The sequence below is a fragment of the Eutrigla gurnardus genome (genome assembly GCF_963514095.1).
Source record: "Eutrigla gurnardus genome assembly, chromosome: 9".
Classification (NCBI taxonomy): domain Eukaryota; kingdom Metazoa; phylum Chordata; class Actinopteri; order Perciformes; family Triglidae; genus Eutrigla; species Eutrigla gurnardus.
In genome coordinates, this window is record NC_139923.1 from 15316360 (window position 1) to 15332706 (window position 16347).

At 40.2% G+C, this 16347-nt stretch overlaps 3 protein-coding genes across 5 annotated transcripts; 1 reads left to right on the forward strand and 2 right to left on the reverse strand.

Annotated features, from left to right (window-relative positions):
• LOC311019085 (G/T mismatch-specific thymine DNA glycosylase-like) lies at positions 1-5934 on the forward strand. Of its 2 annotated transcripts, XM_084018285.1 has the most exons (11): positions 1-132; positions 781-852; positions 1785-1951; positions 2282-2601; positions 2696-2765; positions 3071-3206; positions 3391-3473; positions 3564-3658; positions 3968-4139; positions 4409-4561; positions 5157-5934. In XM_084018285.1, the coding sequence occupies exons 2-11, from the start codon at positions 797-799 to the stop codon at positions 5282-5284; spliced, it is 1380 nt and encodes a 459-aa protein (XP_083874411.1). In that variant the 5' UTR covers positions 1-132; positions 781-796; the 3' UTR covers positions 5285-5934. The 2 variants fall into 2 exon arrangements, with proteins under 2 accessions (XP_083874411.1, XP_083874412.1); XM_084018286.1 differs by lacking the exon at positions 781-852 and having other exon boundaries at positions 9-132.
• Positions 5935-6043: 109 nt separating this feature from the next.
• LOC311019084 (patatin-like phospholipase domain-containing protein 2) lies at positions 6044-10005 on the reverse strand (the record flags this gene model as incomplete). 2 transcript variants are annotated; one of them, XM_084018283.1, is made up of 9 exons in its annotated part: positions 6044-6603; positions 6790-6864; positions 7013-7154; positions 7329-7532; positions 7642-7702; positions 7864-8073; positions 8377-8442; positions 8565-8797; positions 9801-10005. In XM_084018283.1, 9 exons carry the CDS (start codon positions 10003-10005, stop codon positions 6312-6314), a joined length of 1488 nt encoding a protein of 495 aa, XP_083874409.1. In that variant the 3' UTR covers positions 6044-6311. The 2 variants fall into 2 exon arrangements, with proteins under 2 accessions (XP_083874409.1, XP_083874410.1); XM_084018284.1 differs by having other exon boundaries at positions 7642-7699; positions 9801-10003.
• Positions 10006-10629: 624 nt separating this feature from the next.
• Positions 10630-15620, reverse strand: LOC311018848 (patatin-like phospholipase domain-containing protein 2; the record flags this gene model as incomplete). Its single annotated transcript, XM_084017917.1, has 9 exons — positions 10630-10966; positions 11075-11170; positions 12317-12458; positions 12608-12811; positions 12903-12963; positions 13553-13762; positions 14195-14260; positions 14643-14875; positions 15434-15620. The coding sequence occupies 9 exons, from the start codon at positions 15618-15620 to the stop codon at positions 10630-10632; spliced, it is 1536 nt and encodes a 511-aa protein (XP_083874043.1).
• Between the last annotated feature and the right edge of the window lie 727 nt (positions 15621-16347).

Consider the following 16347-nt stretch of genomic DNA (forward strand, 5'->3'; position numbering starts at 1 on the left):
GTTGACCGGTAGGACTGTCATGTCTTTGTTGCCTCTGTTGCGGCGCTTATGTTGTGAATAGGATAGCGGGATAGATGGGAAAATAACAGTTATATGCACAGAAGAGACTTATTTAAACCTCACCCACAACAGGTACGTCTACGTCTTTACATACTGGTAGAATGTGTGCAATTTCTCTGTGAGGAATCTCAGTGGAAAGGAAACCAATCATCCATGCTAAATTAGCTCAACGGCTAGCGGTTGGCTAACATTAGCTGCACTTGTGGCACTGCTGCCGGATTGTTTTTAACAATACGATTCTTATTATTTCCCGGAATAGAAAATATCTATGACTCAAATGAGATATCTATCTTACAAATTGGCAAGTTTACCTGCTTTCAGTGTAATGTTCATTTATAACTTTTCAAGCGGATAACTGGTTTTCTTTCGGGCTTAGCTTGTAAGTTAGCATACCCATGGTAGAAGGTGCAGGTGTCTGGGTTTAACGTTACATGTGTTGTCGAAGAATTTGGTGTTTAGGATATCTACTGTTGTTATACTTTTCCTGAAATAGGGCCCGCATAGGAGTGTTTAAACTATTATGTTATCGCCATCTAAGTCATCCCTTTGTTGGTATTGTTTATGCCATGGTTTATTTTTTTGTTGCTAACTCCAGTTTGTCTGCATTGCCCTGGCACATGCATTCAGATTCATACACTGCCAGACTCTTAATATGCTCAAGCACATGTACATCCCCTAGATATGTTTCCTCAAATATGCATATTGATTTATTTAATAAAGTCAAACCACCCAAAAGATGGAGGACAAGCTGAATGGATTCCCTGTTGTCTCCCCGGAGTATCTTCAACAGTGGTGAGTGTTCGTCCTCACCACAATGTTGGTAACACATGGGTAAAATGATATCTGGAAACCTCTGAATGGCAAAGTGTGATGAAAATGAATTCAAAGCATGTGCCCCCATTTGAGTTTTGTTTTACCATTGTTTTCATAATATCCCATTCGGGCAGTGCACTGTGAACGATGATGTGCAGTGCTGTGTTTACTTTTTGTTAAGCTTGATGGCATTTTACTTTGTTTAATTCAGGGAGGACAAAGGGAAACGTTTTATTGGTGGGATGATCTTTTCCCTTAATGTGATGTTAAGCTTTTCTTCAATTCACTAACCATTGTTGACTGGGGATTAACCGTGTGGTGTGGTTTCCATGTGGTGAGAAAAGCAGAGTATATTGTTATTTTTTAATATTAGACACACATTCCACATTTGCAGAACTGATACACACTCCAGTTTATTAGGTCAACCTCGCTAATCCAACTGTATTCAATAGACCTGCAGTGCATTCTATCTTCATTGATATTATATTGTTCAGGTCAACTCTATGGTCATTTTCAAGGATCTAGTTCAGGGAATGACAAAATGTTTCTTGTATGTTGTTAAAGAATTCACATAAAACTCCACAAACATCCCTCAAAGTACCTCAAATTAAATAAATGAACCAAATATTAGCTTGATCTAATAATCTGGTAAACAACTCAGACCTAATAATTAATTTATCATAAAAGATTTGTGCAGATGTGCAAACATTCCCAGAATAAATAGAATGTATGTCATCTGTTGTGTTGATTAATTTCACTGAGTAACATTTAATCTAATACAGAAATAAAGTACATAGGGTGGTAACATAACACACTGCTCTCACTCGGCTTTAACCCTGTAGCACATTTCTTATGTTTTCACTTGTATTAATGCATCCCCTTGTTTCTTTTTATATTATCCTTACTCACAGGGTTCAGTCTGCACAGCAATTTCAAGCTCTCCAGGCCCAATATTCAGGCTTCAACCACAACAGTCAGTCACACTACCCAGAGGGGCAGACAGGAGAGCCAGCCATGGCACACATGGCTTATCCAGAACCCATGATGGATCAGCAGGAACCTGCCAACCTGGCAAAACGTATGCTCCCCTTTTGAACACCTTTGCTGTATATAGATCAGCTGGTTCTGGGTCACATCCCAGATTTATTCATTTATCATAAAGTATTGACTGAGTATGCCAAAAATGTATCTGTAAAGTTGTGTAATACTACATGACATTAGCAAACCTGCTTCTAGTAAACATGCTTTTGAGTGAAGCTCTGTGTAAGTTAGTGACACCCTTGTGAAATATATTTGGCATTCTGAAATCATTTTTGGTATTGTGGTTTGCATGGAAGTTTGATATGTTTTCGGGACACTGCAAAATGCACAGCACTTTTGATATCACCCCTCTGAACTTCTCTTATAGCCCCAGCCAAAAAAAGAGGCAGAGCTGCTCAACCCAAGGAACCCAAACCACCCAAACCACCAAAAGTCCCCAAGGCACCAAAGCCACCAAAACCACCTAAGGAGCCAAAGCCACCTAAGGAGCCAAAGGCACCTAAAGGCAAACCTGGTCCTAAGTCCAAGAAAGCTGCTGAGGCTCAGGGAGATGACAAGCAAGAGAAAATTGATGGGAGCTTCAAGAAGGTGAAAAGGAAATTTGACCGCTTCAAGGGAATGTCAGAGGAGGAAGTCATGACAAAAACTCTACCAGACCTGCTGGAATACAACCTGGACTATGTCATTGTAAGATTACCCGTTCGACTGTGAAAGATTGGAGCCCATGTGCTATCAGGGATGGATTTGAATTTGTTCAAAAACATGCACTGTTTTTTCCCAGATTGGTATCAATCCGGGACTGATGGCAGCCTTCATTGGACGATGGTTTCCAGGTCCAGGAAATCATTTTTGTAAGTTATCTCAAACGGGATTTTGAGTTGGTTAATCATAAAAATGTTTTCTGTTTTGTTCTGCAAAAATGATCAGAGAAGTTTTTGTGTGTGACCCTGAACTGTCTTTGCAAGACTCAATTTGAGTTTTAAACTTTATTTTGTGAAGTGAGGTTTGTTCAGATTAAAAGCATGTATTGGCTAAAATGTATTTTTACCCCGCTCTTCAATGTATTAAATGAAGATTAAGTTTGTGACTGTGACACCATTAATGTACATTTTTGTTGGCTAGAGAGATCAATGACTGGGTAACTTTAACATTTCAGGGAAGTGCCTGTTTCTATCTGGATTTACTGAGGAACAACTCAACCACATGCATGACACCTCCCTGCCTGTCAAGTACAAAATGGGCTTCACCAACATGGTGGCCAGGGCGACACCAGGGAGCAAAGACCTCTCAAGGTAGGCCCAATCACAGCTAGAAAAAAAGCACGTTTTGGGCAAAGAGGGGGCACCCTGACATGCTGAATTGGATGAGCAAATAGTAATCATAATGGCTAACTGTGTTAGGCTGAGATTCCTGTTAGCTTTGAGATGAATATTTTGTTGTGCTGTAACCATTTTTTATGTGTTTTCATCTCACCAGTAAAGAGTTACGTGAAGGAGGCAAAATTCTTGTAGAGAAGCTGAAGAAGTTCAAGCCCCTTATTGCTGTTTTTAATGGAAAATGTAAGTCGTTTTCTCCTACAGAGCTACAATACAATTATTCATTTAAGTGAATCAAAGTAATATTTTTCTGTCATCCTTTCTGCCCCCAAGGTATCTATGAAATGTTCTGCAGAGAGATGTTTGGCAAGAAACCAAAGAAACTTGATTTTGGCCTGCAGCCACATACGATCCCAGACTGTGACGTGGTGAGAAACCCAACTGCTTCCTTATCCTCAAATGTTGATGAAAGTTAGCTTCATTTATCAAATAAGCCTCTCAAAATGGATTTATGCTCTTTAATTTTGGTCGAGACTAATTGAACTAAGACTTGAAGTCTGAAGGATTACATCAGTTCTTGTTACGTCGTAATCGGTATCTTAGTAGTCTTAGGTATTTGTTCTACATGAGGGTTGAAGCTGTTTCATAGATGAAGTCAGTTTAGCCACACCACAGCCATCCTTTCATATGTAGACACAGTTTGAAGTATTGATCTGAGAGTAATTTCCCCTCCGCAGGCTCTGTATCTGATGCCTTCATCCAGCGCTCGTTGTGCTCAGTTCCCTCGTGCTCAGGACAAAGTTCACTTCTACATCAAACTGAGGGAGCTCAGAGATAAGCTGAAGGGTGAACGAAAAAACACAGAGGTCGAGGAGGTTGAATACTCATTTGACCTGAAATTGGCCAAGGGTAAGCACGGTCCTGAATAAATGTATGTGTGGCAATCCAACCTGTATTTAACCACTAAGTGCCATCTAGGTTACAAATCTTTTTTTTTTTCTTAAAGTAAAACTAGAAAACGGCAAATATGTGGTTATATGAAGAATTAACATTAAATTCATATTGGCTTGATTTCTTGTGCGTTTCAGTACATCCCGATATTAAAATCCTGCCCCATATCTCGATCCAGTTCAGATCAGGGTTGGCATTCACTGTTCCCTTTTATTTCACATCAACAGAGGACGCCAAGAATGCGGCAATAAAGGAGGAGCAGTACGATCCTGGTTATGAAGATGCCTATGGTGGAGCGTATGCAGAGAGGGGACCTGATGGTGAAAAGCCCCCAAGCCAGACCAACGGTCACTGTACATTCTCGACTGTAGAAAACTCAGGTAATACACTCACTCAGTCCAGTATTCCATTCCTCAGATTATTAAATCCATTTTAGGTTGTTGAAATTAAACGCATATTGTTTTGGTAAAGGTGCTGCATTATGTTGTATGTCCAGATACATATTTAACCATCTTTGAAGGGACATATTCCTGAAATGTTCTTGCTCAGCTGTGATTGGAACAGTCAGCTAGTTTGCATGAACTTAGGAGTACTTCACCCACAAAATGTGTATGAATTATTCAGCTGTGCGTTATTGTGTACCTTATGTTTCTCACATGCCTCCATGGCGAAGAATGCAGAAACCTGAGGAACCTGGTTTATTGTGTTTGGAAGCATACATACTGAAAAGGGGCCATTGCTTATGGTTGGTTTATTACAAGGGGTGGTGGCACCCTCGTAAATCTGTGAGCAACTTGTCATGTTGGCAACAATTTGTTCTCCTGAAGTATCAGTATCTTGAAAATGTCACCGCATCGTTGCTCTGGATTTGATTTTGTGTACCTGACAGATTTATTAGAATCAACATAATAGACAAAAGTTGTGTCACATTATCCTCAGCAGAGACCTTCAATTTGTGTGTTGTTGTGTCTTCAGAAGGAGCACAGGAGGCGACCACGTCACAAATCCCAGAAGGCCAGCTCCCGGACGGGCAGTGGATGACCCAGTCCTTTGCAGATCAGATCCCAGACATCAGCGGGGGACCAAAGGATAGCAGTGTATAGGGAAAAGACTTCTTTTATCAGGTTTTAGGTGGTTTTCCTTAGTATCCGAGTGGAATATACACGCATAGATGGACTTTTTTTTAGAGGTTTTGCAGAATAGTCTTTCTGCGATTTTTATTTTGTTTGTGGTCTCGTATTCATGTATGATCATCTTCACTGCAGTCTTTTTAAATATGTGAAATCAGGGACTTGACAATGATGCTCGACTGTCTTTGGAGACGATCATGTATTTAAACCTTTGATTTGCCTTTGTACTGTACCATACTGCACTGTGATGCAGTAAGTATAATATTCATGTCTACTGTTTCGACAGTAGATAAAACTCCAGATAGTTTTTTTTAATACATTTGATTGATCAGTGTCAGGATATTTGATTCTCTATATTAATAGGGGATTTGCATTCATGGTGCTATAATCTGAAGACAATGCAAAGTGATCACGCAATGAAACCTGCATGATAGATTCCACAGAGGGGATTCCTGGCAAGCCTTTCAAAATAATGTTACAGGTTATATTTTAATATTTTTTTTTTTTTATCATCACCTTTTTTTGCTTTAGGAAGTTTAGAAATACTGTTTTGTATGTTTAGGAAAATGTCATTCACATGGAATTTTATGAAACATTTGTCCATTAAAATGTCTTGATGATGATTTTTTCTATATTATTGGATGACTTTTCAGTCAGCCTGATGCATTAAACAAATGAATCATGAGGATAACTAAGGTTTTTTATTTTGTAGATAATATAAAAGAAAACAATATCAAAGAGATGACTGACATGCAACAAAGGTTGTGCGTTAGATTCTGAAACATGTAACATGGTTTGCACCTTTGCCCAATGACAGCCTCCTCCTCCAGTAGAAGTAACTTCACATATTTGACAATGTTGGATATATATAACTTCAACATCACTCGCCAGTCACATAATCGATGGATAAAGTAAAGAACATTCAAATCTTCATATGAAATATTAAGAAATTATGAATTATCTTGAATTCTTGCAGTAAGTTATACATATTATATTCCATTCATGTCTTTTTTTTCTGCCTGGTTGATAGTTGATGACTTGTCCATTTTCCTTTGTGGTTTAAAGTCACCTCGCCGTATGCAGGTGTATTGGGAGTGGAGAAGTTGTATGGACCTGAACGGGCAGCTGTGAGGGAGAAGAGGTCCAGGTTTCCGTTGTTGTCCCAATGAAGAGTTTTGTTGGAATTTGGGGCGATTGTTGAGGTCAACAGTTTACTGCCTCTTTCTCCTCCAGTGTGGGTTCTGAGGTCTGAGTTAGAGGAGCTATTGCTGCAGTGCTGCTCTTGAAATGCACTGGAGAATACAAAAAAAAGGGTCAATATACAAAAATGAGGCTGTTTAAATTTGCTATTTAGAAAGTGTTGTTGTGAATGCAAAGAATAACCAAACAAATCACTGTGATTCAAATGATTCATTGGATGAACTCAAGGTTATGTTAAAATAAAACCATTCAAATTATGAATTTCCCAGGTCACCCACCTGTTGGGGTCCTTGCCACTGCTGCTCCATGTCTTTGTGCAGAGATCTGCAGTCGACATCAACAGTGATAATATGCTGTTTCAATAAAAGACCAATATAGCATAAGTGTAAAACTTAAGTGATGCTATTAATTGTTCTTGGTCCAAGTTAATTTTCCAATGCAGAAAATGATGTTAAGTTACTTGCTTCATCCCCTTCTGGTTACACGATCAAACCACGTTACCTTTTGGTGAGGTCGAAGGTCAGCTCGATGGGCAGCATCAGGAAGGTCAACAGATACATAAACACTTTCACTGGGCGGGTCTTAGCGAGCTGAGACCACTGAGTATCGCCACCATGACTCTCCCTGCACGCCTCACACAGCACTAACACACACACACACACACACACACACAAAACATGTACATTACGTCAACTTACAAAATGTCTGCCATATTTGCTAAATTACCTGTGATACAGGTTTGTGTTTGGGCTCAATCCACATTCAGTTAATTAATCAAAGGATCCTATTATTTGACTCACAAACCTGTCCTCCTCACCTTTCTTGATGCCAGCTGGGAGGTTTTCTGGGACTTTCCAGCCCAGGCTCAAGTTATCTTCCTGATGAGGGTTTTGTCCGTTCAACAGTGCTTTCTTGGACTCTTCTGCTTGAACCACTTCCTTCACCAGCTCAAAACCAGCAGGTTTGACTGTGTTTGTCTCTGCCATCAAACTGGGGGGAAGACACTGTGCTCCAAGCAGATCTATAACAGACAGTTAACTAATAGCATGTTGTTTTGTATTTAATATGGTGTGTGTGAACCACAAAAACCAAGATTCAGTCGTGAGGAGGATGATGTTGGAAACCCTCACCTCTTTGTCTCAGGAAATGAAGAGCATCCATGTAACCATTGTGACAGATCTCAGCCAGCTTCTGTCAAAAACATAAATGGAGTAAAGGTTTGCTTCTTTGACATTCCAGAGACCTGCTTCCGCATTTCAAGTTTCAGAAACTGAATACATTCATTTTCTTGAAATCTCTCAATTTAAAAAATACATATTTAAACTATATTGTTTTCAAGAAAAAGCACCAACCTCAGGTCTGGGTGGGAGAAAGGACGTACAGATCCGATGCACATTGCCGGTGTTGACCTGGATGCTAACATTGCCGTAGTGCACCTCAAAGAAGTTGAACGTACCCTCTCTGGGGCAGATGTCGCTCTCGCCGGAGAACGGGGCCATTGTGATGGTGTTTCTCTGCTCGAACAATGGCATGTTGTTGCTCAGGGCTCCATCCATATATTGCTGAAGAGAAATAAAAGCAAGGACTGAATGTAGATAATAGTTATTTTATCCTGTGTGATGGTTTGCTTTAAAATGTTCAAAGCTAAAAACATGTCTAAAATACTCCATCATGCTACAGGTATTACACTACCATCTGTGTGTGTGCACCTTTAAGTAGATGACGTTGTGCTAGAAATCCTGACTCAGATTAAAAATCTGATTACGGGGCTTTAAAGTTAGGAACACAGTGGAACCATATTGTACAACTTCCTTCTAATCCTCTCAAAAGTGTACTGAAGAAATGGGTGTGGTATATCAACTCACCACTCCACAGTATGAAGGTGGGATGAAACCACTGTAACTCGGGAAAAAGCAGCTGCACATCAGAGCCTGCAGAAGGTAGATGATGCAGAGCAAAACCTTAATACCGGTATATCAGAATTCAGAATACATGCTGTGAAATCAGACCAGGCTGCTAACACTTCAGTCACTTTCTCTCTCCTCCATTCTACCTGAATGAGTTCCTCTCTGCTGGCAAACTCTGACACCAAAACATTCTTCCGATCAGCCAGTCTGGTGAGAGACACACAGAGCTTTCCAGAAGCCCGAAGGTGGGCATCTGCTGGAAGCTTCTCAAGCAGGCGGTCCCTTACTGTCTGCAGCAGACTGAAGGTCGGGTGGAAAACTCCCAGAGTGTGTTTTCTGGCCTCTTTCGCCACGGTCAAAACATCCGCACAGAACTGCTCTGAGGAGGGAAATGGAAGGAAGTGCTTGTTGAGTATTTTTTTTTTACGTTTTACGTTTTTTTTTTACGTTTTTTGTCAAAATCCTGGGGAAATAAAAACGAAATATATACATTAAATCTGTTAAATATATTTGTATTGTGTGTGTGTGTTTGCAAGTGCAGTAAATGTGGGAGAAAATCTTCAGCTGGGCCAGATATCTTCAGATCCCCGATCACATTGGTCGAAATACTCTTTGATCAATATGATGCAATAAGAGTTCAATATGATGTAGGTTGTTTCTCTTTTTTTTTTGAGGTTTCTCCACCATTCATAGAGATTAATGGTATTCTTCAGTGTAGCGCTGTGATAGCCTGGCAACCATAAGCTGGGATTGGCTCCAGCTTGCTCATGCTGATTATATGTACTTGATTATACGGCCACATAAGTGAATAAGAAACAGTGAGTGTTGGATGTTTTTCTGCGCTTTACTTTAAACTCTGTGACCTCTGAAATTTGCTCTCACTACTGCATGAACTCTGTGTGTCAATGAACCTGCCAAGTAAAATGATAAATGTATCAATAACAGCACTCGCCCTGAGATAACGTATCCTTGACCTTTGTGAATGGGCAGTAACAGGAAGAAAATGAAAACATGTAGTAAATGTGTCAGACTAAAACAAGTAGGGAACATACTATCATATTACTTTGATGATGTTTAATTTTTTTTAAACACACATCTTTTATTTGTTCTTTAATATGATCAAGATCCAGTAAAATATGACTGAAACTCAAGAATTCATTATTTACTTGCAAAGTTTGGCTAACATTTTAGTTTTAAGTTTAAGTTGATCATAGACATATCGAGAGGAAAAATACAATTTCATAATAAGATAGAGTGATGTAATGGGCAATGAACTGTTACCTCAAAGCATTAGTTTCATGGGACACACGTCAGCCAAAAATCATCATGTAGATACACAATAATAGTCATCAATTTGAGTCTTCAATGGACAGTAGACTCACCGATGGGAATCCCAACAGTCAGAGCTGCAGCCACGAGACAACCAGATGAAGCTCCACAGATCTTAGAGGCTCCATGAACCAGCTCTGGGACCCGCTCGAGGATACAGCTCACAGCTCCCAGGTAGTAAATACTCCTGAATCCACAGCCTGCAAAAGAGACGTTCCACTCCTCGTCCCAGTAAAACATCTTCTCTGACGTTTCCATCAACTCAAAAGCACATCTCTGTCGTATTTGTAGTCTCTTCAGACATCTATCGGGAGTTCAAATGGTGCACTTGGATTCCTCCCAACATTCACATTGTCTTATCTCTACTACATTGACAGGTGAAACTGGCAGCACTTTAGTTGGCTGTGCTAAGGTATTGCACAACTTACTAGGCTCGGATGTCACATGTTTCAAAATAGAAAACAAGTCACTTCGCTTGTGTAATGTAAGGTAATTAGGTCAGCTGCATGACATGTGATACTGTTTCCATAACATCCTTACATATGTGTACTTTATGGGGGCAAAGAGGGACATGCTTTTTTATTTTTTTTTATTTTTTTTTGTAACTTCCTTTATAGGATGATTATGACTGTGTGTGATAACACATAAACTGATTGTGGGGCATCATTATATGAGTAAATCAATAGAAGTAGATACAGTAAATATCAGATAACTACAAATCATTAAATGAAATGCATACTTGTATTTTGAACTTTGTTCATCTAAGTGACTTATTTTGACTGAAGTGACTATTTTGTTTGATAGCAACACCCAAAAAAAAGGATATTTTTGCATTCATTTATTCCATATTTTTGCCTTGTTTCAGTGCAATATTAAATAGATTTATTTTAACGCAGAAAAGGACACCGACTCATCAGTTGTATTGAGGTTTGAAGTTTGCTTGGATGCAATACTTCGGATCCACATCACAGCTCTGCCCAAACCCCAGCCGTTAGCTGCGCTGTTGGGCGACTCTGCACCAAACCGAGAGGTGGGGCCGACGGTGGGCGTATGGGGTGGAGTCAGAGGCCTGTGGTCCAACGCCTCATGTGTGTTCCATGGGAAGGTAAGGCTAGAGGTGGGAGAAGCTCCTGGGGTCAATGGGAACGGATCTTCTATTCTCCGACTGCACTGGTTCAGTCCGACTGGCAGGCTTGTACACCTGCGCAGTGACGACTCACTGGAAAAAGCACAGGGATTCATGTTAAAAGGGAAGGATATCAGGTGTTGAAATCTGCACATCTATGAAGATCTGGACAAGAACAAATATTTGTATTCTACTGCATACCTATCATTGTCCTTCCAAGCTTGTTTGTATATGTCACCAGCCATGTCATAGAGCCAGCTCATGTCCCTTGGTACATCTGGGATCCAGTCCACAAGTCTAAAAAAGGAACAGTCAATGTCGTGAATGAAATCAGTGCTATGGCTAAGGGAGAAATAATCTACTCAAATCCTACAATTTCACTTGAGTGAAGACTGCAAATAATGAATTGTAGTCAAGAATCAAAACAAAAATAAATGTGCAGATACTTTCACAGCCCAACTGTATTTATGTGCAGTGATGTTAGTCCCTGTTGTAGCCATTTCACAAAGTGAGACCATTTGAAACTTGACGTCACTGTATAAACTGACCTATAATCACAGCCTCATGAAAGGTTGTAACCACAAAACAGACGTAGGGCATTCAGAAGATGTATGTCTCTCCTCAGTATACTGACTGTAGGGACCCCTTGGCCTTTCAATCGAACACCTCAACGGTTGCCATTTAATTTGTTTTAGATGCGTGCAGAAAGATGAGCAAACGTTTCCAATAACAACACAATTTATTTATTATCGTTTGTAACTAACAAAATATAGCCACTCTACTTATTATTCACCATACATCTACCACACAGTCAAAAACTGCTTGCTTCCAGTATTGTAAAACACCTAAGCACAGTTTGGCTCTTGATTAGAATTCCTTGTCTGTTGACAGAGCACTACTGCCCCAAGTGGCAGGTGGTTCAAATCAAACACACTGACAATAAGGTGTTAAATTAGTGCTCGGCATCCAATCACTGAAAAATGCAATTCTTATATATATAATAATTTCATTTATTTCAATTAAAACAAAAGGTACGATAAAGCAAAAAAATATCTGTGTAATAAATGGTATCCACCCAAAAATTGCTGCAACAACCTATGAGACATAAGTGCGCATTGGAATGGCCATCATATATTTTCATCATAATGTTAAGATTATTTACACTATGTATATGTGGCATATACTGTTCACCTGTGATCCCCCCCCCCCACCCAGTTGAGGGTTAGTTGAAAATGAAAAAGGGCAGAAGTTAGAAATGGATAGACAAAAAGAGAGGCTATGATGCTATAACTGCAATTTATGTGAGTACTTCAGTATAATCTGGAACATAAAAATGACAAAGATAGTGTAAGATGATTTCCCAATTAAAGCTGAGTGCCTAAGTGGCTGCAGGACAATTAGAAATAATTTGGATTTGGTTGAACACAGGCTCATACACTATACCTCTGGGCCAAAGAGCAGGCCGACTCCACAGGCAGAGTGTAGGGGATCTGCAGGTAAGAAGTCACCTTCTTTGGCAGGTATTCAGTCATGTGGGACAACAGTCCACCAGCAGTATGCGTCTCCCTACAGGCCTCACACAATGCTGACACACAGTGAAAAGCAAAAAAAAATCATATTTAGCTTTACTGCCTTACATTTACTGATCTGGTTCAGTGGTCCCATTTCTTTAGTTGGAATCACAGGCCTACCTATACCGTTTCCCCCCACTAATTATGACCATGTCAGCCTTACCCTTCTTAATGTTGACTGGCAGGTTTTCTATGAGCTGTGGATCCAGCCACCAGTGCTCTTCTTGGTGTGGTTTCACTCCATTGTGTTGTGCGTTCTCATTGGACTCTCCAACTACATCCTTCTCCTTCCCCTTCAGTTCACAACAAGCAGGTTTGGGTGCGTCCGTCTCCAAACTCCTCAGGGGACACTCTGTGCTGATCAGATCTGTGACGGGCATTGAAATTGAAATGACTGCTGCAATAAAAAGCACTGGATTACTCATCATCAGAATATTTAACAGTAATTATGTCCTTACTGTTCTCTTGTAGGAAGCGGAGAGCATCTATGTAGCCATTCTGGCAGATTCCAGCCATGTCCTGTAAAATCCAAAAGGTGCTTAGAAAGGATGCAAGCTAAATCTGCTTAATCTACACAACATTGCCGTCATTAACGGTGCCAAGTTATGAGAGTTGCTGTGTATTTAAGGTTGCAATAACCCATTTTCTGAACAGCAGAGGGCAGAAAGAAGACCGTCTCTTGTCTCTTATTTGTGATATTGGGCTTTATAAATAAAACAGACTTGATTTGATTGGGATGGAATAAAAAAAAAATGGCAAATGCACAGAAAACAACTACTTCAAGTATTTAACATACATCATATGAAATTCAGTACTGTATTCATATAATTCTACACTTAAAAATATAAAGTGTGTAGCAGTGTGTCACCTGAAAATCCCTACATATATTTAGAGCTACATAGGGCCATTTGCGCCAGCCACCTTAGTTCTCCTTCCCACTTTTCACACAGGAGAAGTTTCAGTTGGTTGCAATTTGCAACCCCACCACTAGATGTCAAATGTCACTGAAAAGCCTACATTCTAGACCGTTAAACTCTCAAAATGACTATTATAGATACAATAACTGAGTCAGTAGCTTCTGAAACATGGACCTGTTTCTGTGTCTCACCTCAGGCTGCGGGGGGAAGAAGGTGCTGGTGACTCTGTACATGTTCTCCGAGTTGACCTGGATGCTGACGTTGTTGAAGCGCACCTCGTGAAAGTTGAGCGTGCTCGCTTGAGGGCAGAGATCGCTCTCACCGGCGTACGCGGAGAATGTGACCGTGTTTTTCAGGTGACACTGAGGCAGGTTGTCACTGACGGCACCATCCACATAATGCTGAGGCAAAAAGGAGGATGCTGATCAGCGGGTAGAAAAGCAAAATGTATCCAGGCCCATTATGTTCTCACATATTCAGAATAATTAACAGTGTCCTGTCCAATATGATGTGCACCATTTCATGGAGATGTAATAATTAATCATCAATAAGATCACGCAATAACTAAATCAACCTGACTGGTAAATCTGGACAAAGTATTATTTGAATGAAATACAACCCCCTGTATACATCACACATAATAAATAAAATTACACTGCAATTGTGTCAAAGAGCTGTTGATTTAACTTAATTTTGGAGGCTGTAGTTTTATATAAATATATAAAAATTGTATAGAGAAGTTTAGGGTAACAGTTATCTTGCTTTAATTTAGTCCTAATCAGACTAGATGCCCTTTCAAAGTAAAGCATGTCCTCGCTCAGTGGTTCACTCACCACTCCACGGTAAGTAGGTGGAATCACACCACAGTAGAAAGGGACGAAGCAGCTGCATACGAGGGCCTAGAAAAGCCGGACATTACTGGAAATTATTTCCAGAAACGCAAACTCCATGACAAAATATTAGACTTTTCTTTCCAAAAAGGAAGGACTGGTTGAAAAATACAAGATTAAAACAGTTAAATCAGATATCACCGTCAACATGAATCAATCACTCCTCTAGTTCTGGTCTAGGGAGATGCGGCCCCCTCATATTACTCCTACAGTTACTAGTCTAGTCGGATATTCACAATCTTAAACACAACTAAGAGACAATGATAGATACATCCTATCTACTCGTTTTCCTGTAACTAATTACCATGTTGGCAATTGAAACATCTCCTGACCTCAGAAGAGTTTACTCTGGATACAAGGACCAGCTTAACTCACAAACTGTTATATATACCTCAATGAGCTCCTCTCTGCTGTCAAACTCTGACACGAGTACGTTCTTCCCATCAGACACCCTGGTCAGGGACACACAGAGCTTCCCAGAGGCTCGAACATGGGCGCTTTCTGGAAGGCTCCCCTGCAGAGCTTCCTGTACTATTTGCACCAAGTTGAAAGCCGGGTGCAGGGGCCCCAGTTTGTGTTTCCTGCCCTCTTTGGCCATGAACATCAAATCAGCACAGCATTTCTCTGTACAGAGGAACACAGTTATTACAGTGCATGCATGGTGGACATGCTGTTAAGAAGCTCACACAGCTGTAAAGGGTATTTCACAAAACACGGCAGAAGCAATATTACTGTGGCTTTATTGGATGTAAAAAACAGAAGTTATTCTTTCAACTAAGTTAGATGACCTCATTTGAGTTAAAATACCTCTTGCTTTCTTTGCATCCTTCATCAAAAATCCACATAAAATTTAAAAAACTGAAAGAAAGTACCTCAACTGATGTCAGGCTGTGTCTAAAGTTGACCTAGCCTAAACAAGGGGATGGAAGGTCATCTAAAGTAAAGAAAAATTCCTAACTGTGCAAAAATGTGTGTCTTTTTTTTTTTTTTAATTCAGAAAATCTGTCCAAATACGATACAACCACAGCATCATTTCCACGGATCCAAGTCCATGAGGGGCCAAACGAATCAATGTGGGTACAAGCAAAGTGGTGACACAATTAGAAGGTCACGAAAGAGACAGTGGAATCACAGGGAATCACCTGAGAAAAACAAACAAATAAACACGTAGAGTCATCTCACCTAGGGGGATTCCAACAGCAAGAACAGCAGCCATCAAAGCACCTGCAGACGCTCCATAGATTTTAGAGGCGTCTTGTATGAAGCGAGGGAACCGTTCAAGGATACAGCTGCTGGCGCCCACATAATAAATGCCCATAAAACCGCAGCCTGCAAAGGAAATGCTCCATTCGTTCTTCAAATCAAACATTTTTCAGTTGCAACAAGAGTTGAGACTGATCATCCCACAGTGAAACTAGCGAGTGAAAACTTCAATTTAAAATGAAAATTAGTGGGATCACTGATGGCCAACCTGCAGCCATCAAAGTGCGAGGTAACTAAGCCAACTGTTGTGCAATTACGTATAATTAATAATCTTCTCCCATTGGCTGGAAAAGAGCACATGGTAGCACAGCAGGGCGGTGTCGCGAGCAGCCAGAAAGTAGGCTCGTTGGAGATGAACTGCTCCTCGCCTGGAAAGTAGACGAGAGCAGGCGGCAGCAGCAGGAGGCGGAGCCTAAACGCAGGAGGCGGGGCCTAAAAACAGGAGGCGGAGCCTAAAAGCTGCGCTCCAGACGGACCGTTTCCATCGGCTTTTGAAGATTTGACAGGAAGTCATAGAAAAAGTTACATCCTGTAAGACTGTTGGCTATCTGTAGTTTGTGGCCACGTTCGCATTTATTTATATTTGTTCATAAATATCAGTGGAAATCAGAATACTTTAGTTATCCCTTGGGAAGTTAGTCAGGAAAGAAAGAGTAAAATAAATATAAAAATATAAAGTATAAAAGTAATGATTGAACATAATTTATGTAGGCCTATATAAAACATATTGTAGGCTATTTAGGTAGTAATAGCATATAATAGTGCACATAAGTATAGTTTGACAGTTATACTGTAGGCCTACTGTATTAAATGTGTGTGTGTATCTGGCGTTT

What these genes read in the sequence shown, in the direction of transcription:
- LOC311019085 (XM_084018285.1), top strand. Translation starts at nt 797, where the DNA reads ATGGAGGACAAGCTGAATGGATTCCCTGTTGTCTCCCCGGAGTATCTT. An exon ending in CCGGAGTATCTTCAACAGTG is followed by an intron (nt 853 to 1,784) that starts GTGAGTGTTCGT and finishes CCTTACTCACAG; the next exon opens with GGTTCAGTCTGCACAGCAAT. An exon ending in TGACCTGAAATTGGCCAAGG is followed by an intron (nt 4,140 to 4,408) that starts GTAAGCACGGTC and finishes TCACATCAACAG; the next exon opens with AGGACGCCAAGAATGCGGCA.